Source organism: Oncorhynchus mykiss, chromosome 26 (genome assembly GCF_057628025.1).
Source record: "Oncorhynchus mykiss isolate SJ-2025 chromosome 26, ASM5762802v1, whole genome shotgun sequence".
Lineage (NCBI taxonomy): Eukaryota > Metazoa > Chordata > Actinopteri > Salmoniformes > Salmonidae > Oncorhynchus > Oncorhynchus mykiss.
This window is the reverse complement of record NC_143047.1, coordinates 19,534,831-19,557,455: the sequence shown is the minus strand read 5'-3', so window position 1 is coordinate 19,557,455 and position 22,625 is coordinate 19,534,831. Positions and strand designations below refer to the sequence as shown.

At 41.1% G+C, this 22,625-nt stretch overlaps 2 protein-coding genes across 6 annotated transcripts in view; one reads left to right on the top strand and one right to left on the bottom strand.

Annotated features, from left to right (window-relative positions):
* Nucleotides 1-15,718, bottom strand: part of rfx7a (regulatory factor X7a) — a 34,898-nt gene extending 19,180 nt beyond the window's left edge. For 4 of the 5 annotated variants that reach the window (XM_021586241.3, XM_090222348.1, XM_021586242.3 and 1 more), the window contains exons 1-2: nt 15,240-15,718; nt 6,320-6,353 (exon numbers count right to left, since the gene is read on the bottom strand). In XM_021586241.3, the coding sequence (XP_021441916.3) occupies nt 6,320-6,353; nt 15,240-15,373 (168 nt within the window). In that variant the 5' untranslated portion in view covers nt 15,374-15,718. The remainder of the gene's footprint in view (nt 1-6,319; nt 6,354-15,239) is intronic. The other variant, XM_021586244.3, reaches the window with a different exon arrangement.
* Nucleotides 15,719-16,707: 989 nt separating this feature from the next.
* Nucleotides 16,708-22,491, top strand: tex9 (testis expressed 9). The gene is made up of 13 exons (XM_021586240.3): nt 16,708-16,927; nt 17,179-17,333; nt 17,656-17,780; nt 17,910-17,973; nt 18,092-18,165; nt 18,268-18,313; nt 18,548-18,618; nt 18,796-18,962; nt 19,447-19,529; nt 19,620-19,793; nt 21,591-21,725; nt 21,916-22,050; nt 22,150-22,491. The coding sequence occupies exons 2-13, from the start codon at nt 17,187-17,189 to the stop codon at nt 22,225-22,227; spliced, it is 1,299 nt and encodes a 432-aa protein (XP_021441915.2). The 5' UTR covers nt 16,708-16,927; nt 17,179-17,186; the 3' UTR covers nt 22,228-22,491.
* Nucleotides 22,492-22,625: the final 134 nt, after the last annotated feature.

The window sequence follows — 22,625 nt, the reverse complement described above, 5'->3', positions numbered from 1 at the left end:
AATTGAAAAATTGTATGGTTGAGAGGGAGGAGGCAAAAGGTATGGCAAATAAGTCTGGCTGCACAACCGATTGGCAAACGTATTGCAAATTGAGATATGTGACTAAACTGAATAAAAAAGAAGAAACTACACTATGAAACAAAGATAAATGACAAAGAACAATAGTAAAAAGCTTTGGATCCATAATAAATACACATTGCTAAGCTCAGCTGTGAAACACATTGGCTAATAGACAGACGCGAAAAATAAACAAAGCACAATCTCTCTCTCACCCTCTCTCTACCCCAGTACTACAATGGGTGGTGGGTGCCAGTTGAACCCAACCCAGTTAAGTGTTTGGAGAATGGCTGGGCCCAGAGCTACAAACAGAAACAGCCCTCTCCAACACGCTGTTTCAAAGGGAATAGGGAAGATGATAGGGTGGGGCAGGGGTGATTTAAATTCTGCTGGAGTAGAAGGCGGCAGACGAGAGACTTTGGCTCCAGGCACGGCACAACTCTCCAACACGGAGCGTGAGGGCCCTGCAGGGGGAGGAGCAGGCTCCCACATCACGTTCTGGATTCTTGATGAGCTGAAGGGGCCCTGGTGCCTCTGTCTACTACACAATATTCACTGTTTTAAAACAGTAACCAACATGTAGTACGATTGTTTTTTCTAGCACCTAATTGTTATCTTTTTTACAAAAACTATTTAGAGGCAAACACTTAAATGTTTATTTAATATGAAGCTGTGAGTGCAATACACTATTTCAATACCGATTGATGGATCACGACAACATCTAAAAGCAGAAGGGATACAGAGAGTCCCATGGCATTTCAATGACCCAACCAACCCCCCCATAAAGGAAGTCATCGGAGGTAGCAATAATCCGAGGAATACCTAATCCGGGGGCTAGCAGAGCGGAGCGGGCAGTTAAGCTCTCGTAAACAAGCTTTTGTTTAAATGGTGTCTCCTATAGGACACCAACGCTAGGGAACATCAGACCACCAGACCAGTGCTTTACATTGTGGTGCAGACTGCAGTGGACAGCCAAAACTGGCCAAATGTCCTGAGCAGCATCTCTGACACCAACATTATGGAAAAGAGTTAAACACCCAACACATGACCATAAAGAGAAGCTCTGGGTGCCATAGCAGGGAGGGGACAAACATTCAAACACAGAGATGCTGACAAGTGTGTCTTAACGGCATGAGTGCACAGAGCCAGACAGCCATAGTCGGGTCTGGGGGTGTGTTTGTTTGCAGCGCCGGCAGGCTGAGATAAACTGAAATCCCCTGTCATTAACCCTTTCCCCTGGACTGGCCTCTGCTAGCGGTGTGGTCAGCAGCCCCCGTCAAACATAGCCACAGCGTACACACACTGCGTACGTACCCCCCCCCCCCCCGTTCAATTGGTTTCTAAGAATAGAAGTATTCGCCCCTCTGTCTTCTCTATTCACTTCTTTGTTGCTAGGGGAACGGTAGCTCACCAATGGCTAAAGTTATCAGCCACTGAGCAGAGTTAGCGATTGGGGGGGGGGGGTAAATACATACATACAGACGTCGTGGAGCCAACTGGACTCTCCTTTTTAGAAGGAGAGTCTCATGGAGTGGAAGGGAATAGACAGACATGCTGGGCTACGTTACACACATGACTACTATTGGTCCTTCACTGGTGGAGCAAAGGACATCACACCCTGCTGCTGCCAGACAAGCCCCACTACTTCACACAGCACACTTCCAAAGTGGAAGTCCATGTTTTTCAAATACTCTACAAACCATAGACTACAATCAAAGTCCAATACAAATTCTCAACTATATTTATACGGACAGGGTTGGGGAGTCACGGATTACAAAAAAAAACAGTAACTGTAATCCGTTACCAGCAAAAAATATTGTAATCAGATTAGATACTTTTGAAAAACTAGATGATTACTTTTAAATTCAGAAAGAACATTTGTGGGAAAAACTTGACACCTGTTTTCTATATGACATTCAAATCAGCATTGAAAAAAGGTTCAAGTTGAAGTTCGTTCCACTTGAGCGAGTCGGACTACAAGCCAGAGACCACTATGATGACACACCAAATGTGTTTGATGAATCGCGGGAAAAGAGCAGGAATGGGCTTTTGTTGGCTATAGTCCAAGCGGTCTTCCGATGGTGACTGCTGTCGGCATCCAAAGATTATTCAACTTGAATAAACACTTGGAGGTAAGGATGACAGCAGTGATGTAGTCTATAGAGATACGGATATCACTTCTTATTGATATCTACATAGTGTATTGAATCACACAGCAGCTCTCTCATTTAGCTATGTGTGCCTTATGGATTGTGGTTGTTGTGATGGCTGTTCAAATCTAAAGGTGTATTTGAACCCAATAATGGTTGAATTCAAGAAGTTTAAGCTGCCTATCAATCATTGTTTTTGAAACCAGTGGACAGAGTGAAAAATGCGCTCTTGCAACAGCTACACAGTGCGGATGCAAGCCTATGGAATACAAGTGGGTCTTTTATTTTCTTCAGTAGTGCTCAAAGCATGCCATTCCATGACGCAGCATTTATTTTTCAACTACAAACAATGAACCCAATCAGTCCTCCATGACAAAATCATAAACAGAGTAGGGCTGGCTAATAAGTCCTTAGTTTTGGGGTGATGCTCAGGTAAAACAATTTGGCTAATCTATACTTCAATATTTCCAAGTCCTATTCTTGAAGATCAAGGGGTATAACATTTACTGGAATGACTGGAATTCTGATAGACTTTGGTTTTTAATGTAAAGATATAATTTAATCGTATTATTTATTATATGTAGTAGAAAGCGATGGGTTAGAAGAAGCCTACATAACCAACCCAGAAATTAAAATTTAACATCCATATATGGCCACCTATGTAAACTTTAACATTGATTTATCCTGCAATAGATGTCGTTCAATTGGTAACATACATGTTTGTCTTCTTCTAATGCCTCTTAAGGGGAAAGTAATCTAAAAGTTACAGAATGTAATCATATTACGTTACGGAGTTTGGGTAATCCAAAAGTTACGTTATCAATTACAATTTTGGACAGGTAACTAGTAACTAATGGATTACACTTAGAAAGTAACCTACCCACTTCTGTATATGGATACCAGTAGTCATCACTGCTAGGGCGTACAAGATTCCTCACTGTTGGCTATGGTTTACCTTCATTACCGCTGGTAATTAGTTCAGTATGAAAGTTTTATCCCATCCCGCAAGTGATAGTGAGAGAAATAATCACATCGTAGAACATTTTTTAAACCCAGACTAGACAGCTAGCACATAACAGTACTAAAATACTGCTAGCAGTAGGTGGTACCACAATGCCATGCACAACAAAACCAGAGCATTCATTTTCCACAATTATGTTCGTTGATACTCTCATTTTAGTAGGGTCTGCTCTGTTCTACATCTTGGGAGTTGAGACATAAAAAGGTTATCGTTAGAAAGGGAATCGACCAATTGTTGGACCAAACCTCAAATGCAAATGGAAAGTTGAAACTACTTGTTGTCAGAGAGGTTGAAATGATCTTTCGGCTTTGTTGTCGTGAGAGGCAGGGGGAGGGGCTTGGTGTCTGAGTGGGAAGGTGCACAGTGCACACAGCACAGAAGGATCGAAGGAGACGAGACCAAAAAGACAAATGCTCATAAAAACTGAAAACATTGCGTTAAAACATACATTCAAATTAATTTCATACAGTCGCCCAGCCCTGCTTCTGTAGTCATTCAACTTCAGCCACTTAGACCTTACATCTCTGAAATTCATTTGGACTTTGACTGGCCTGGGTCTGAAGACCCTACAAACTACAGCACCCTTCACAGGGGCAAGGGTCCACACTTGGATGACAATCCTAAATGAGTCAGTGTCAGCAGACAGTCTACACTCCCCTGCACCTTCACAAGGCCAAGGTTAAATACCCATCCACCACCATCCATAATCATATATCAGTCCCCTCGGTACCAGCAACATCAACAGAACAATTATAGCCTGGTTGTATTCTCACGCCAACAACAACACTATAGCTTTTTGTTGGATGAAAGACAAGTTCATAAATGGCAGTTACACAACTAGCTATGCTATGTGTCGGCAAAACTGAGCTATGGCGTCAACCCGACAACTTTATTACCGAGCCTGATACCATCTAGGAGAATGAACTAGACGTGAGAGGAACCAGATTGGTTGTGTTGAGGCTCAGAGAAACTGAAAGCTATTAGAGGAAACGATAACACACAGGGAGAAAAATAGGTAATTAACAGGTTAAGCCTCTGGTTACATTGGCCTGATACTGTACATGATCTACTTTGTGTTCTCTCTCTCTCTCTAAGAACCACTAACCTCTCAGTCTTCCAACTGAACCCAAAGCTCTACAGCGAATGAATATTCACACAAAGTGCAGCTATAACTGAGGACATCTGAACAGAACCAGTTTGATATGAGGCCAGACACCAGAAAGAGATGCATCATGCAGACCCTGATGGTGGAAGCCTAGTAATAGTACTAAGACATTACTAGTGGAGCGAGGGCTGGGCATTAGTGATTCAACACACACAGAGATGGGTTACTCCTTAGAAAGACTAAAAACAGCCACCTCTCCCCAGAGACCACTCTCACATCTCCATAAGACACAGTCTGAGGCAGGAAACAACCACAGTGTATCAACACAAGTTTCATTATTGATATGTGTTCTACTTATCACCACCGCTGACACATTCAGTATGTAAATTAAAACAGAGGGAGAGAGAGCAGTTCATATTAGACACTAGTGCTTTCCCATGTCCTCTAGAAATCCTTAAGAGGCAAAGAAAACAAAGTCTGTCGGAATTGAAAAACACAAGACCCTTGTGGAATACAACTGAAGGCATTAACCTTTAATGAGCGCAGCTGATGCAAGGTATTGTTTGAGATTGCAACATTTAGCACCGTAAAGCTGACTGGAGCACGGGAGCTGACTGGCGCACGGGAGCTGACTGGAGCACGGGAGCTGACTGGAGCACGGGAGCTGACTGGAGCTGACTGGAGCACGGGAGCTGACTGGAGCACGGGAGCTGACTGGAGCACGGGAGCTGACTGGAGCACGGGAGCTGACTGGAGCACGGGAGCTGACTGGAGCACGGGAGCTCATGCGTGTTTTGCGAACTCTGGCACCTGCCACGAACATGGAGATTTGTGTGAAACTTTAGGACTCCAGGGATTCTGGATTCGGCACTTAACAGTACACGAGACAGGACTTTAACCACTGGGATTGGGGTCCCCTTTCACTGAGGAGGAGGAGAGGCAAGGCAGGTCAAGGAAAACACACAACCGTTGACCTCCTTATATGTGTAGCCTGAGTGCAAAACGCAGGCTACAATGTGGCAGTGGTGGTGGGTGATTTGATTGCTTTGACAGGTCTAGCCGTCTATCCTCAACATACCTCTTGGTAAGATACACCTCTGACAAGCTGAAGCCCAGCCTGCAGTATTGAGTAAACACAGCAGGTTTCCCAGAGTAACTAGAGTGTAGCCTTGACCTCTGCTCATTCTCCTGCCTCACCTGTTGGCAATGCACTGGATCTTACCTCAGTGTTGTATAGCACCCATCTCTATTGACATGCAAAATATTTCTATACTTGCTCAATTACAGTACATAGGGCCAAATCCTCACATGAACACACGTAAACATCTTGAATTTTCAGGTAAGCCATGTGCTGCAGATGAGTTATGTTCAAGTATATCAAGTTGGGCTTTAGATGATAATGTATGTTCAATCACACCCTGGTTGACTGAATTTCAGTTGAAGGCCAGAACCTATGAGAGAAAACACAAAGGGCTAAAAAGATAAGGTGATGACAAAGGGACATGACCACTGTTTTGGTTACAACACCAAGCACAGAGGTAAATCGTTTCATCCCATCTTCTAGAGACCATTACGAGCCAAATACGGTGTAGTATAACTATAGGACTCATGAAGTAAGATTAAATGGGTTAGTGGAGTTTCAGTGAGATCATTCAACAGGACTGAGCAGTATTTTATGGTCAGCAATGGCTGTTTCATAACAGGGCTACTTTTAGCTCTGACATCAAGTGTGGTATAAATAAGTCAAACATAGGACCACCTGTTAAAATACTACAGACAGTAGATGGCAATGCTGCTTCTCTTCATCCTCTAACAGTCTCACGACACCGGCGAAGAGGTGAGATAAGCACAGAGATTACATTTCAGAAACCTAAAATTGACCTTACTCAAGTCAAAAACCCACCTTTAAACATTGGGGGGGAAAGTGTAATAATTATGAACAGAGCATACATTGTGGTTAAAGGCTTTATGACAAGGAAGACTCACCAAAATATTGTCCACCTTTGACTGTACAGATTTACTGAAAAAAAAAAGAGAAACATAAGACAAATTAGTATGACGCAAGTGTAACGTGAGCACCATGCATAAACCGGATGTATTAATAAATCACTGTAACGTAAGGCATGAGACAACCCTCTCACCAGCTTCTCCCTGGTCGTAACCAATATATCCTAGGAACACGTTGTCATATGTAAAAATGGAGACAGACACTACATAAATGTCCTATAGCACTCAATGCCTATTTATAACACCTCCCTCAGAAAGTCATTGAGGGGACTTCAATCCAGTACAAACCAGTATCTAGGCCTAATCCATATAAAAAGTCTTGTAAAATCTGACTTGACCTCAAGGCAATATACTGCTAGAAACACAGAAAGGAAAGTCAACCCATCACTAAATTATCCCACAGCATATTAGTCAAAGGACCTATAAGATACAGACAAGCTCTCTCAGACACACAGTTAAAATCAAATAGAGAAAACGGACTCACTGACTGTTGGTACAATCGTTCAGACAACCTGCTACAGTTCCTCACAGTGAAGAGGCTGCTAAATGCTTTTACAGTCAGAGATTCGTGGCCCCTTGCTGAGTCCGCCCACTCAAAAACAACACACATCTACTCCCATAGCCTGAATTGACCCAATTTCCTCTCCATGGCCTTCAGAAATGTCACGTGAGGCAAGGCCTAGACATTGGTGTGAACCACAACACAACTCAAAAGGTTAATTGAGAGATGCAGAATTGAAAACACTTTCACTCAGTATGCGTGTGCCTACACATTCTGCAGCTCAAGAGGTGCGTGGTCCATGACACTTCAACTGAACCACATGGTAAACCCCTCTCTGTGTGGCTCAGCCCACATTCAAGTCAGTTTACCTGGATAACATAGTAGTAGGAGATGGTAACTTGGCTCTCATGCAATGGCCTCTCATACAACTAAGAATCAAAGCATTAACTGGTCATAATGAGGCCGGTTGCTTCTATTTGATCATCTATTACAACGAAGGGGCAGAACCTAGGACTTACTTATTAGTTAAGTAAAAGTCAGGTTCAGATGGTAGGTTGTTGCTGTGTGATATGGTACCAGGGCAGACTGAGGGGCTGTTACTAGGTTATTCAGGGCAGATCAGAATCAGGAGACTGTTATTAGCTGTGACAGAGAAAGTAAAAGCTTTAATGGACTGTTACTAGGTGAGGCCAGGATTTCTCAGTGTTGATAATAAGCAGGTCTGCCAGGTTCCTCTCATTAAGCTGTTTCTAGGTAAGGCCAGGCAGGTACCGAGAGAGTGCCTCGTTAAGTAATTGTTGCTGTGGGGAGCTGGGAGGGGATTGGGAAAGGGGAAGACAGGATTTAGATTCTCCCTGCCGGCCCCTTACTGCACATCACTCCAGTTTTAAAATGTTCTGCAGCAATTATGCCCCAGTTCTGGTCACACAGTGCCCCTGACTGAGCATGACCTAACAAGCTCTATCTAGAATTACTTAGTCTGGACTAGAACCTCACTTGGCAGGGTACACAATAATGTTGATGACTGGATCAGTGGATCCACTCTGACCTGTGGATCAGAGTGGAGTGTGTTTGTATTCCTCTAGAAAAGCCATCCCTGTCCCTAAATTCTGAGTTTGGTGATTTTCATGTGAAACATGGACTCATTGCCATGCAATGTACCTACGTTGAGACTTTATGTACGTTGAGACTGAGGAAGTTTGGTTTCTAAACACATCCTGTTGAACCCTGGGCTGGCAGTAGAGGAGTTCAGCTCTGAGGGCCTCATTCATCTATATCCAAGGTGCACTAGGTCACTGAGGTAAACTTCAACATGTCTGATCTAATTATTTTAGTTTATTTAGTGGCATGCACCAACCGCCACAACTTGAGATTTACATGATTGATTGTATATATTTGCAGGATTTTGTCTAACAAAAACCTTTCTGCACTAAGCAGCTAACTGCTGCATGTATTGAATTACTCTTAGTTACCCCATTCAGAAACCCTTGAATGACCATCAACTAATGTGCCTACATCTACCACACCAGATCTTATTTCAGCCTTTTAATAAATCATTCTGAAACATTGAGAGAGATAAGAACCAAGTCAAAACACAAATCAACATTAGAAAATGATAACTGGTAATATGATCTGACATGTTCAAATAATTCACATCTTTTGAAATAATAAACACTAAAATGTTACATTAATAGGGACTGTGTGTATCGTTTTTTCCTGAAAAGCACCCTGATTTTCAAAAGCAGCAGAGCAGACTCTCCCACCCCCCCAGCTGGCCCCTCCTGCACCCCCCCCCCCCCCCTATTGAACGTAAACAGTCAGAGCTGGCAGGAAGGGGCAGCCCTGGAGGCTCACTGTCTGCCACCCTCCCTCAATATGGCCGCTTCAGGGAGAAATTGGATTGCCTGACATTCACCTCTAAACCTCAGCAACCGCAGACAGTATAGCCTGACACTCGGGAAGGCTGGAGCACCAAAGCTGTGCTATTCTGAATTATCAATGTGGGGAGACCCTCCAACGGCGAGCCTCTCTGATCTCATATTCTTCCGCTAGAGTGGTGATGGTGAATATTTTAAACTGAAGCCTGACATACCATCAGAACAGCCACCAAATTGTGTGTGGAGCAGATACAGCCCACTACTACAACTGGGAGTTACAGTTGGCCAATAATCAGATCGAACATAACTTTCACAGAGGTTTAAAGACAGTAGGTCAACTGTTAAATAGAGCTACCACCAAAGACATGACATCCCTTCACTCCAGAGTCTCCCAACTGCTTTAACGAGGACTTCAGAAAACAATATTATGTTAAATGAACTTTAGCAATATTTAGGGCTGCCCCCATTTAGTCGACTGGTCGATTGTTCGGTCGATAGGCTGTCGATTGACCAAGATTTCTTTAGTCGAGCAGTGACAAACACTAAAAACATGGTGTACAAGACAACTGTTCGATTTGCGCCTGTCTGAGTGGACTGATCCATTGCGCAGGCCATAGCAGTCCATCACTCTAAGACATACATTACTGAAATTGCATATGGTTAAGGACAGCGGTGCAACACTAATAAAAATATTATTTTATATCAAATGCGCTTTCTCCCACGTTTGATAGCTGTCGCTTTCCACGGTTCTGAAATATTAGTGCGCTGTTGAATTGGCGCCTTTTCTTAGACCATTTTGCTATGTGCATAATAGCTAAATTAACCAGTATATTGGTGTTGAAAACAATGCAGCAGAGGCAGCAGTGGAGATAAGATATGAAAAAACAGCACTTACCTAATTGTCTGAAGAAAAGTGAGTAGAGAGGAAACCAACCTAATTAGGTCTATAATCAATAGCCGAACTGTTAAATGTGCCTGGCTTTATAAATCATCCATACAGTTGATGTCGGCAGTGCATGACAAGTAATTTTTCCAACAATTGTTTACAGAAAGATTATTTATTCACTGTATCACAATTCCAGTGGGTCAGAAGTTTACATACACTAAGTTGACTGTGCCTTTATACAGCTTGGAAAATTCCAGAAAATGTCATTTAGAAGCTTCTGATAGGCGAATTGACATCATTTGAGTCAATTGGAGGTGTACCTGTGGATGTATTTCAAGGCCTACCTTCAAACTCAGTGCCTCTTTGCTTGACATCACGGGAAAAATCAAAAGAAATCAGACAAGACCTCAGACAAAAAAATTGTGGCCCTCCACAAGTCTGGTTCATCCTTGGGAGCAATTTCCAACGCCTGAAGGTACCACATTCATCTGTACAAACAATAGTAAGCAAGTATAAACACCATTAGACCACGCAGCCGTCATATCGCTCAGGAAGGAGACGCGTTCTGTCTCCTAGAGATGAACGTACTTTGGTGTGAAAAGTGAAAATCAATCCCAGAACAACAGCAAAGGACCTTGTGAAGATGCCGGAGGAAACAGGTACAAAAGTATCTATATCGACAGTAAAACGAGTCCTATATCGACATAACCTGAAAGGCCGCTCAGCAAGGAAGAAGCCACTGCTCCAAAACCGCAATAAAAAAGCCAGACTACGGTTTGCAACTGCACATGGGGACAAAGATTGTACTTTTGGGAAAAATATCCTCTGGTTTGATGAAACAAAAATAGAACTGTTTGGCCATAATGACCTTCGTTATGTTTGGAGGAAAGAGGGGGAGTCTTGCAAGCCAAAGAACACCATGTGTTCCCCAGGGTGCTTTGCTGCAGGAGGGACTGGTGCACTTCACAAAATAGATGGCATCATGAGGCAGGATAATTATGTAGATATTTTGAAGCAACATCTCAAGACATCAGGCAGGAAGTTTAAACTTGGTCGCAAATGGGTCTTCCAAATGGACAATGACCCCAAGCATACTTCCAAAGTTGTGTCAAAATGGCTTAAGGACAACAAAGTCAAGCTATTGTAGTGGCCATCACAAAGCCCTGACCTCAATCCTTTAGAAAATTTGTGGGCAGAACTGAAAAAGCGTGTTTGAGCAAGGAGGCTTACAAACCTGACTCAGTTACACCAGCTCTGTCAGGAGGAATGGGCCAAAATTCACCCAACTTATTGTGGGCAGCTTGTGGAAGGCTACCCGAAATGTTTGACCCAAGTTAAACAATTTAAAGGCAATGCTACCAAATACTAATTGAGTGTATGTAAACTTCTGACCTACTGGGAAGGCGATGAAAGAAATAAAAGCTTAAATAAATCGCTACTATTTTTCTGACATTTCACATTCTTAAAATAAAGTCCTTTAAAGGGCAGATTGAACTAATGTATTGCAGCCTTATTTGCCTCAATTTTAATCCGATGTACTGTATCTTACTCAGACAACCCACTCAGCTTGTTCACAATGAAAAATTCACAAATTCAAATCTCACTCTTTCTCCTAAGATTTTGTATTTCTGGCCGAAAAGGAGACAAGAGTAATGGAAAAAGCAAGCAGCTCTAGCTCTCGTCACGGTATCTCAATGCATTCCAATTGTCATAGATAAAATGCAATTGGTGTTCGATGTCTGTAGCTTATGCCTATCCATACCATAACCCCACAATGGGGCATTCTGTTTACAACATTGACATCAGCAAACTGCTCACCAACACGATACCATACATGTGGTCCGCGGTTGTGAGGCCAGTTGGACATACTGCAAAATTCTCTAAAACAAAGTTGGAGGTGGCTTATGCTAGAGAAATTATTATTACATTCTCTGGCAACAGCTCTGGAGGACATTCCTGAAGTCACCATGCCAATTGCACACTCCCTCAAAACTTGAGACATTTGTGGCATTGGTTTTTGTGACAAAACTGCATATTTTTGAGTGGCCTTTTTTTGTCCCCAGCACAAGGTGCACCAGTGTAAAGATCAAGCTGTTTAATCAGCTTCTTGATATACCACACGTCAGGTGGAAGGATTATCTTGGCAAAAGATAAATACTCACTAACTGGGATATACATTTGTGCACAACATTTCAGAGAAACAACGCTGTGTGTGTGTATGGAACATTTCTGGGATCTTTAAAAAAAAAAAAAAAAAATGTTTTGCCCTTTTTCTCCCCAATTTTGTGGTATCCAAGTGGTAGTTACAGTCTTGTCTCATCGCTGCAACTCCCGTACGGACTCGGGAGAGGCAAAGGTCGAGAGTCATGCATCCTCCGAAATACAACCCAACCAAGCTACACTGCTTCTTCACACAATACCACAATACCCACTTAACCCGGAAGCCAGCCACACCAATGAGTCGGAGGAAATGCCATACACCTGGCGACCGTGTCAGCGTGTGCTGCGCCCAGGCCTGCCACAGGAGTTGCTGGTGCACGATGGGACAAGGACATCCCTGGTGGCCGAACCCTCCCCTAACTTGGACGACACTTGGCTAATTGTGCGCTGCCCCATGGGTCTCCAGGTCGCGGCCGGCTGCGACAGAGATTGGACTCGAACCCAGAATCTCTAGTAGCACAGCTAGCACTGCAATGCATCGTGCCACTCAAGAGGCATGACCAACACTTTACATGTTGCGTTTATATTTTTGTTCAGTATAAAAACTGCCAAATCAATCCTCAGTCTCCCACTGACTCGAGAGACATGCAAAGCTCTCATCATAACTTTCCAAAGGGCAGTGCAGCGCCACCAGAACCAAGGACAGATCTTTTCCATGGGAGGCAGCATTTACTTCTGTGCCAGCTCTCCAAATGTAGATCATAGGTATCATCTATCACTCAGACTGTACTCACCCAGTCAAGTGTAATGTGCACCATTCAGGACTCAAACCTGTAGGTTAACATTAGGGCAATTCCATGGTAACAGAATGATGCTGAGACAGATTCTTCACCTTAATATGCATGCCAAAGAAAAACCATTGATTGCAAAGTTAAACAAACCATACAACTCTATGCACAAGGACTATATTCAACAATTTCCACTGACAATGTTACAAAAACACATTTACTTGAAGAACAGTGCAGATGTGAAGTTTTGTAACAAAATGACAGTAGAAAACTGACCAAGTTCTCCAAAAACTAGAGGTCGACCGATTGATCGGAATGGCCGATTAATTAGGGCCGATTTCAAGTTTTCATAACAATCGGAAATCTTTATTTTTGGACGCCGATTTTGCCAATTTTAAAAAATATTTTTTACAACTTTATTTAACGAGGTAAGTCAGTTAAGAACACATTCTTATTTTCAATGACGGCCTAGGAACGGTGGGTTAACTGCCTTGTTCAGGGGCTATCCTCCTTTGCATGTTTGGGTATTATTTTACACATTAGAATAATAGCCAATATGCTCCCCCCAAACAAGACCACATTTGGTTGGTACGGACCAGACCATATGTGAACCAATCATATAAGTCTCTCAAGTTTGGACATCATAGTAGAGCACAGTAAAGTACAGTAGAGTAGCATTCAGTACATTATACTGTACTCTAGTGTGCTTTAATCCCTGTACAGTGCTGTTTTGTATTGATATCGACTCTACATTTCTTTACTGTATGTACTGCAATGTGCTGTCTAAACTTGTGAAACATGTCTAAAATTCAACTACTTTTCAACATTTATGCACGTCCGGTGCTCAGTGGTTGAGGACGCTGGTTACAGTAAATGGAAACAGAGGGGGCTTATTAGGTAGGTGTCAGTAAGAGCCAGAAGAGATGACATTGACTGAGAGAGAGAGTGAAAGAGAGAGGGGTTGTCTAGACTTTTCACAATTATGAGCTGAACATAACAGTATGCCAGTGGAAGGAAGGACAGTAGCAGGTGAACCAACTGTGGTTTGTGACTACTATCATTTCCCATTTTATCCAATTCAATTGCAGTACTTCTGTCATAAAACATCAAGTCAATGTGTTGATGATGGAACGTACGCCCATCAAAATAGGGAAGTGATATCCCACGGATGGATCAATGTCATCCAGAACCGCATTCCTTCCCACTGGTTTAGGGGTAGCACTGGGGGACACTGGCCTTACAGCAGATTACTGTGCAGAGAATCAACAAATATACTGTAGTGTATTTTCTGATGATTAACATAAGCCTATGTTAATGGTGGCATTTTGCAATTTATGACTAGGCTATGGTTACATGTTACCCAAGTTGTTCAATATTTTTCATATGATGTCCATTAGATTAGAAAAGTTTATAAAAAAGTGCCAGTCATGACTTTCCCAATGTTGTAATTTGACAGACAAACAAACAGTCTGTGTGCTTCAGTTCCTGACATGCCACTATATATATAATCTAAAACCATTTACACAATATTGCAACCAAGACAAATCACAAGTCGGTTCTGAATGATTGTGCACCACATAATATGGTGATATCAAGTTAGACAATGAACATTTAAGTATGATTATCTGAAACATCAGTCAACAACAGTTCAAGTGCAAAAAGCAAACCACATCTATTAACATATTATGGTTCCTGGTGATACTTCATAATTCATGTAGGGAGTTTCTATATGAAACCAAAGGATAAGACAACAGGTGAAACGTGCATAAAAGTAAAAGCACCATATTATTCAGTGTGCAAATTGAGTATATAATTCTGGAAGCTGACTGAGGAATGAGTGCAAAAATCTTTACCTAGAGATATGTGAAGTGATTAATGTTGAATGTTGCCGAATAATATTTTGTAGGCATGTACTGATACAACATGCAGGTCATTATTATGTATGAAAATATGCTAAGGTGCAGGGCAGGCTGTGTTATTATTACCATAGCCATTTATACCGCCATGGATTTGAAATACATGTTGAGACATGCAAAAAAACAATGATTGTGGTTTTCAACCTAGTTAGCTAGTTGTGCACGCCTGCACTTTCTCCCATAAACTAACTTCGTTATAACGCGGGCAAGCGTACTAGCTACATACTATTCTGTTTTCCCGAAATTACACAAATTGTCTAGAGTGTGTGCACTAATGAGGATACGGAAACCTTGCACAAGTCCAGCCCATATATACCTCAGTGGCCCAGCTCGCTAGTTACCAACCGCGAGGTTTCTTGCAGCACCCGGGTTGTGAATAATCACCCATTTTGACCGTTCCAGACCTGTCCACCACAACGAAAAAGGCAGCGATAACTTGCTGCTAATGTCATGATGTGCCCGACAATTTATAGTAAACAATATTAGCTCTTGGTACCAGGAAAGTCACGAAAAACTGTAAAAAGTGTCATATTGTCAACGCCAATCACAAAGGTTGACATGTTTACGTTTATGGAAATGGACGAAGGAGGCAACACTGTAGCTGCAGGTTAGTAATGAGCTGGCTAATTAAATAGCTGGGCTAGCTAGCTAGATGTAGCCACACTATAATGGCAAAACATATGGAGCTGGCTCAACTAATGTATGTTAACAAAGCTAGCTATCTGGCTAGCAATTAAAGTGGCACAATGCTAGCTAATGGTCCTCCTTACCAGATGGAATTCTTTATTTTGAGCTGCAACGCACTGGCCTCAGTCCCTTGCAGTCCAGGAACTAGGGATGGTAAGGTGCTTATTCCAGAGCCCAGCTTCGGGTGCTGATCATGTTGTTGTTGATCCTCAGTCATCACGATGAGATTCAGGATGGGAGGAAAGTGATCTTTAACATGCAGGCCTCAACCTGGACCTCGAGAAAGCAGTTATTTTCCTACTGTACATTACGGACCCACCCGTTCTCATTTGCGATATACGTGGCCTCAGTTCCAAGGTAGAAACGGTGCCGGGAAAACATGGTTAGACAGTTAATTTCGAACACCATGCACAGACATGTTAAAAAAAGTGTAGAGGAATACAAAATGCAGGCTTTCACCAGGGTTCTGTCGCAGCCTTTTGGGACGACCCGTGCGTTTGCAAACACTAGTGGTGGAAGTGTTTGTGATGCTGACTAGTATTCTGCCAGCAGCACGAAAAGTGACGTCACTTTGTATGTTAATGAAGAAACCTCCTAAATAAAAGCCCGCATTTCAAAACTTTGCAATGTGGATAACTCATTCAAAAGATGTTTACTTTTAACATTTTTTTTGTCTCTACGAACCAAATATGTGTAATTTTGGAGGGGGACTGTGTCGCACGGCCTACTACTGCTGGCTTTTCACTCCGTCTCATCCATAGTAATATACTGTAATAGATTGAACATGGGAAACATATTGGCTTGTAGAGAGAAAACCTTTCTATCTGTCTCAGCTAAAGTGGGATGGGAAATACTCAGTAGGGTCTCTATTAACCAAATATGGTTAGTTTTGGAGTGGGACTGTGTTGTACATACACAGGAAGTAGGGGTGCTGCAGCACCCATTGAACAATCGGAATACTATTTAATTACAATTTTACAAAAAAAAATTCACAAAATAAAAAAAAATCACTGGGCCTTTACTAGTCCTGTATTAGGGAACAATGTAGCCTTGATTATATATATATTTTCCACAAACGTTTTTTTCCTGTCCTTGTTCTCTCTCTCTACAAGCCAATATGTATCCCATGAACAGTCTATTACAGTATATTGCATTGGGGGCTATGTAGGAGCGGAGTGAAAAGCCTGCAGCAGGCCGTGCGACACAGTCCCCATCCAAAACTACACCATACTGAATATTTCCAACCCCACTTTAGCTGAGACAGGTATAAAAGATCTCTCTACAAGCCAATAAGTATCCCACCGTGTATTGAGTTGCAGTGAAAGGAGTGGGTGGAGTAAGGTGTCACCATTTCTTTAAATATAGCCAAATGAATAGCTTTCAACATACCAGTACTTGTACAAACGTTCAAAATAAATGCTGGTATAAATACAAAATACATTTAAAAAAAATCTATATTCACAGTTTAGCGTGTCTTTGCAAGGGAACTCTTATTTTGAAGAAAATAATGCGATCGTTCTGCCAGCATAATATCCTACTGCTAGGAGAACGGTAATGTGATGCTGCTGCTGCTGTCAAGCATCGGCAGCGCAGGCGCAGCATATATGAGTGAAGAATTAAGAGCTTTTTTTTCTCACACAGCGGTGGTGAGCAGCCAAGTACTGTGTGCCTAATGGCAACATTTGGCTTAAATGCCCACAGTAAAAATGCTTTATAAAAATGTATGAATGAGCCGTACTATGGACGTGGTCTTCAATAATCCAATGAGTTTGTAAGATAACAGTTAGACATTTCTATTTAATTTGAATGCAATTATTTAAAATCAATGGTAAACACATGAACATGTCAATGGCATTATGCTCCATGTGTGGACATGTAGCGAATATGTTAGCCTTCGTAAAGGCTGTCCCCATTTGCACATTTCAGCTTTTCACATTTTATGTTTAGCAAACAACTCAAATGAATGTGTTCATTAGTCCACAATGGGTCCCTAACATCATCTTTTTCTTAAATGTATCAAAGTCAAGATTATGGAAAACCGCGAGCACAGCAAATGTGTGTTCCTTCGCCTTGTCGCACAGCGGAGAAAAACATTTGGCCATGACTTGTTGCTATGCAACCGCAACGCCACCCGCCAGATTCAGCACATCAAAATGTCTGAAAGAAGAATGCATGAGGTGAGTCAATGTATTGTTTCAAACAACTAGCTACAGTTTTCTACTGCTAAAAAACGTTAACATACCCATTCACAAGTTAAATACAAGAATAACTAACTATCTATAGCCACCTTTATGTGTCCTAGTTATATCGCTGTTTAAGATCTAAGTTAGCTAACTGCTAGCTAGATAGTTAGCATGTTAGCTAAAAACTATATTATACGCAGCCTGACTTTCAACGAAAGCGTTGTTCCTTTGAAATGTTATATGCCTGTTGACAAAAATAACCAACAACTGATATATTTGTAATTAGCTACCTAACTTACTACATTTGTTTATTCAGACCAAAAGACCCATGTCATCCAAGGCAGAAAAGTCTCAAGGAGGAAAATCTGTGAGACGTCCAGCCTCTGTCCACTCAAAGAAACCATCCACGATAGACCTACTTGCTAAAGAGGAGGAATACAAGTAAGGTTCCTTGCCCAAACATCTGTACCCATTGCCAAACATCTATTGAGTCAATGTAGACTGTATCATATGATATGCTGTAACCAGATGGCTATTGTAATAAAATAAATAATATTTCTCCCATTCCAGACGTATAAATGCAGAGCTGGAGGCAAAAACAGCCGAACTAGTAAGGCAAGCGGAACAGGTTATGGTAAGCGGTTTAAGATAGCTAGCTACCTGACCAATTGACACTCTTCAAAACAACATAAAACATTCATTTTTAGACATATTTGTTTTATTTAAACATAATTTTTCTTTCTTTTTTTCAGAGTGACCAAAATGAAGTCTTGTCAAAGCCAATCTCTTTCCACCTTGATGTTGACATTGAGGAGGAGGATTTCAAGTAATAAAATATTGCGTTGCTCTAAACGTATAGCATTTCAGTGTAGTAGACTGGATAAGAATATATGACAACAGCCTATAATACAAATGTATTTGTCTTTAGGAATGTGAACATGCTGGAATCTTCAGTTATGAAGCCCACTACTAAGGTGCAGTATTCAATTCAGTATGATAGGTAAAATGTAACATCTCAGAGACGCAAAGGTAATTTCATTTCCTTGATTCCTCCCGTCCTCTCCCCTCACCGCCTTTTCAAAACCCATTGGATGAGAAGGTCAGAGGGGAGGGACCTCTGACCTTCTCATCCAATGGTCTTGAGAAGGCGGCGAGGAATCAAGGAAATGCAATTGAAATTCTCCCCAAATCATATTTCCGTTGCTCAGGTAATGCCAAAGAAAAGGGTCACATCAAAATCCAATTCACAAAACAGACATGGAAACCAGAGAAAAGCACAGTAAGAATGTTATCCTTATCAAAAACGTTCACACAAATATCTATTGGAAACATTGGAAGATTGTGAAAGGTTATGGCTTAATGAGTGTCCAGCATTGTGGATATCAGTTCCTTATGTTTATTACTTTTTCAACTTTTTGTTTGAGTTGTATTTTGTTTATTTGTTATTTTATTTCAGAACAACAAAGGCAGCTGCAGTTGAGGATGTTGCAGTTCTTGAAGATTTTGTGGATTTTTCCTTGTCTAAAACAATACGTAACATTGAGGGGAAGCTGGATGATGGAGATACTCATGACAATCTTATGGAAGATATCATGCCCAGTGTTGGGGATGAGATGGGATCAGGTGAATTCTGATTTCATTTATTACACTTTGTGGCTTTCTCACACATTCACAATATTTTTTTTATTTCACCTTTATTTAACCAGGTAGGCAAGTTGAGAACAAGTTCTCATTTACAATTGCGACCTGGCCAAGATAAAGCAAAGCAGTTCGACACATACAATGACACAGAGTTACACATGGAGTAAAACAAACATACAGTCAATAATACAGTATAAACAAGTCTATATACGATGTGAGCAAATTAGGTGAGATAAGGGAGGTAAAGGCAAAATATCACATCTGGAGCACACGAATGGATCTTTGCAAAAACATTAATAAAAAATAAAAAAGTTATTTATCAGAGTTCCAGAATATCAATTGTTTCAGCCTTCTTAGTTTGAACTTCTTGCATATTCTTAAAATGATATAATCTCGCATATCCTAAAAATGATATAATTCTTTATGTAACTATAGTATAATATTTTTTGTGTGTGCTGTGTTTTAGATGCTCAAATCCGTTTTCTCAAAGCAAAACTTTGTGTAATGCAAGAAGAATTAAACCGGCTATCATATGAGTGCAACAAAAAGGTAATGATAGAAATATGAGAGATGGAAATGAGGTATATTTTTGAGTAAAATGTAACATTGAAACAAGTATAAAACATTTATTTGTTCCAGGATGATGCAAACAGTAGTTTAAGCACCAACATAAAGGAGGTGGAGGAGGATCGAGCTAGACTACAGAAGACCACAAACATTCAGCAAACCCAGATAGAGAAACACAGAGCTTTAGCGGAGGAGTCTAACAGAAAAGGTGATGGGCTTCAGCAACAAGTAACTGCTCTACAGAAGGTGGGTGTCGAGGATAAAAGTTATTACATTTATTCTCTTTCTAGTTAGTCATTTTGGTCATATTAAACAGCACATATTGTAACCATGAAAGTCCATGAACAGTGACTTGAGAGAAACCTAGATGTGTGTAGACAGCAGTTGAGATAGCTGTTAATGTCTTATTGCTGAATGGGGAGGGGGACGTTATACAGCTTAGACACAGTTGTTAATGAAGGATGAAATCAACCCCTCAGCAGGGGAATGCCTGGCATGGTCTCATTAACATGATCAGCCTGTAAGGTGAACCTCTCCTGCAGCTGGCGATAGTGCGGCTCTCATGTGACAGATATCTTTGGAATTCAGAGAAATCCCCCAGCGACATTTCCCTCGCCTTGACTAGGGGTGGAGTAAAACATGGTTGTATAATATTTCCCACTGGGAGGGATCACAACAGAGAGATACACTGAGTGTACAAAACATTAGGAACACCTTCCTAATATTGAGTTGCACCCCCTTTTGCCATCAGAATCGCCTCAACTCGTCAGGGCATGGAAAGCATTGCACAGGGATGCTGACCCATGTTGATTCCAATGCTTCCCACAGTTGTGTCAAGGTGGCTGGATATACATTGACTGGTGGAGCATTTCACCTGGATTCACCTGGTGTTTTTGTATTGTATTTATTATGAATCCACATTAGCTGTTGCCAAGGCAGCTCTATGTAGAACTGTGCACCTCCCATAGTCTGTTCTGGACTTGGGGACAGTGAAGAGACCTCTGGTGGCATGAGTGTCTGAGCTGTGTGCTAGTATTTTAAACGGACAGCTTGGTACATTGAGGTTGTCAACACTTCTTACAAAAACAGTTAATGATGAAATCAATCTCTCCTCCACTTTGAGCCATGAGAGATTGACATGAATGTCATTAATGTTAGCTTTCCGTGTACTTTTAAGGACCAGCCGTGCTGTCCTGTTCTGAGCCAACTGCAATATTCCCAAGTCACTCTTTTGGCACCTGACCACACTACTGAACAGTAGTCTAGGTGCGACAAAACTAGGGCCTGTTGGACCTTCCTTGTTGATAGTGTAGTTAAGAAGGTAGACAAACGCTTTATTATGGACAGACCCCCCCCCCCCCCCATCTTAGCTACTGTTGTATCAATATGTTTTGGCCATGACAGTTTACAATCAAGGGTTACTCCAAGCAGTTTAGTCACCTCAACTTGCTCAATTTCCACATTATTCATTAGGAGACGTAGTTTAGGTTTAGGGTTTAGTGAATGATTTGTCCCAAATACAATGCTTTTAGTTTTGGAAATATTTAGGACTAGCTTATTCCTTGTTATCCATTCTGAAACTAACTGCAGCTCTTTAAGTGTTGCAGTCATTTCAGTCGCTGTAGTAGTTGACGTGTATAGTGTTGAGTCATCTGCATACACACTGGCCTTACTCAAAGCCAGTGGCATGTCGTTAGTAAAGATTGAAAAAAAGCAAGGGAACTGGTCAGTCTATGTCATGGAAAGAGCAGGCATTCCAAAATGTTTTGTACACTTTGTATGTCCACTCCCAAAGAAAAGAAAAATGAATGGTTGATGGCTTCCTATTGATTAATCACAACAATTATTGGTTTAAATTAACTATTAGCGTTTCATTTCTGAAATATAAAGTTAATAAGTAACTGTGATGACAGTCAGTTTTTGTAGATATCTAACCAAATATTACCATTACAGTGCTTTTGAAAATGTGTGTTGGTGCGCTATACAAACATTACATAAAATGCTTTCACTGAATTAGCTTGCCCCTGTGTGTGTTTAACAAAGGAAATCGAGGGTTTGAAGAGAGCACAAAAACAGGCAGCAACCAATCACAGTGCCATAGAGGTAAGACTGAACAGAGCCTTGGAGGAAGTTGAGAGGTCCAAGACACAACTGACCAAGATCAAGCAGATGAGCAAGGTAAATTAAACCACACCACCTATCAGTGCATTTAGTGATCACATCAATCATAATTTACACTGTAAATTGTATTGATAGATGGAACTATACTAATAGCATGGTACGGAGTTTGGTATTCAAATTTGGCTTCTGTCACTTGTTGCATAACCCAGGTTAAATAGACTTGTTTTATGTCTATCCTTTCCAAAAGGACACAGCAGACCAGGAGCATAAAAAAATAGAAACATTAAAAGCTGAAAACAAGAAGCTGGAAAAGCAAAAAGCTGAACTGATAGTGGGTTTTAAAAAACAGCTCAAACTGATTGATATACTGAAAAGGCAAAAAGTAAGTCTTCATATTAAATGCAAGTAATTATTACACGGCAGTATCATTATTGATATTTCTCCTTATCAAACTGACATATTTTCCCTCTTGCTTGAGCAGATGCATTTTGAAGCTGCCAAGATGTTGTCATTTACAGAAGAGGAATTCATGAAAGCTCTTGACTGGGGGAAATCTTAAAGCAATACTGAAAAATGTATGTAATACAATCCTGCTTGCCTTGAATGTATTCTTATGGTTAGCTACAACATTAATTATGTGGCCTTTAACATTGTATGTAAGTCATGTAATATGTATGCATTGTTCATTTATACAGAATATATTTGTAATGCAGTTGGATTTTAAAAGTTAACATTTTATTACAATAATGGGGTTAAATCAATTTAAAACTGTAGTTGCATCATCACCTAATAAAGGAAATTGTGTTTTTTTTTAATTACTAAATGACTTCAACTGAAAATTCCTGCACCTCCATGATAGGATTTATGGTGTTGTGATATGCAGCTAGTGGGATACAAATTAGTCATTGCAACATTTGAGTACACCATCGCCATAAGAAATCCACCATTTGATACACC

Bases quoted from the DNA above. Each gene is read 5' to 3' on its own strand.
- tex9 (XM_021586240.3), top strand. From the start codon at position 17,187: ATGGAAAACCGCGAGCACAGCAAATGTGTGTTCCTTCGCCTTGTCGCA. The intron at 18,963-19,446 runs GTGAATTCTGAT...GCTGTGTTTTAG, and splicing joins TGGGGATGAGATGGGATCAG to ATGCTCAAATCCGTTTTCTC. The intron at 19,530-19,619 runs GTAATGATAGAA...TATTTGTTCCAG, and splicing joins CATATGAGTGCAACAAAAAG to GATGATGCAAACAGTAGTTT.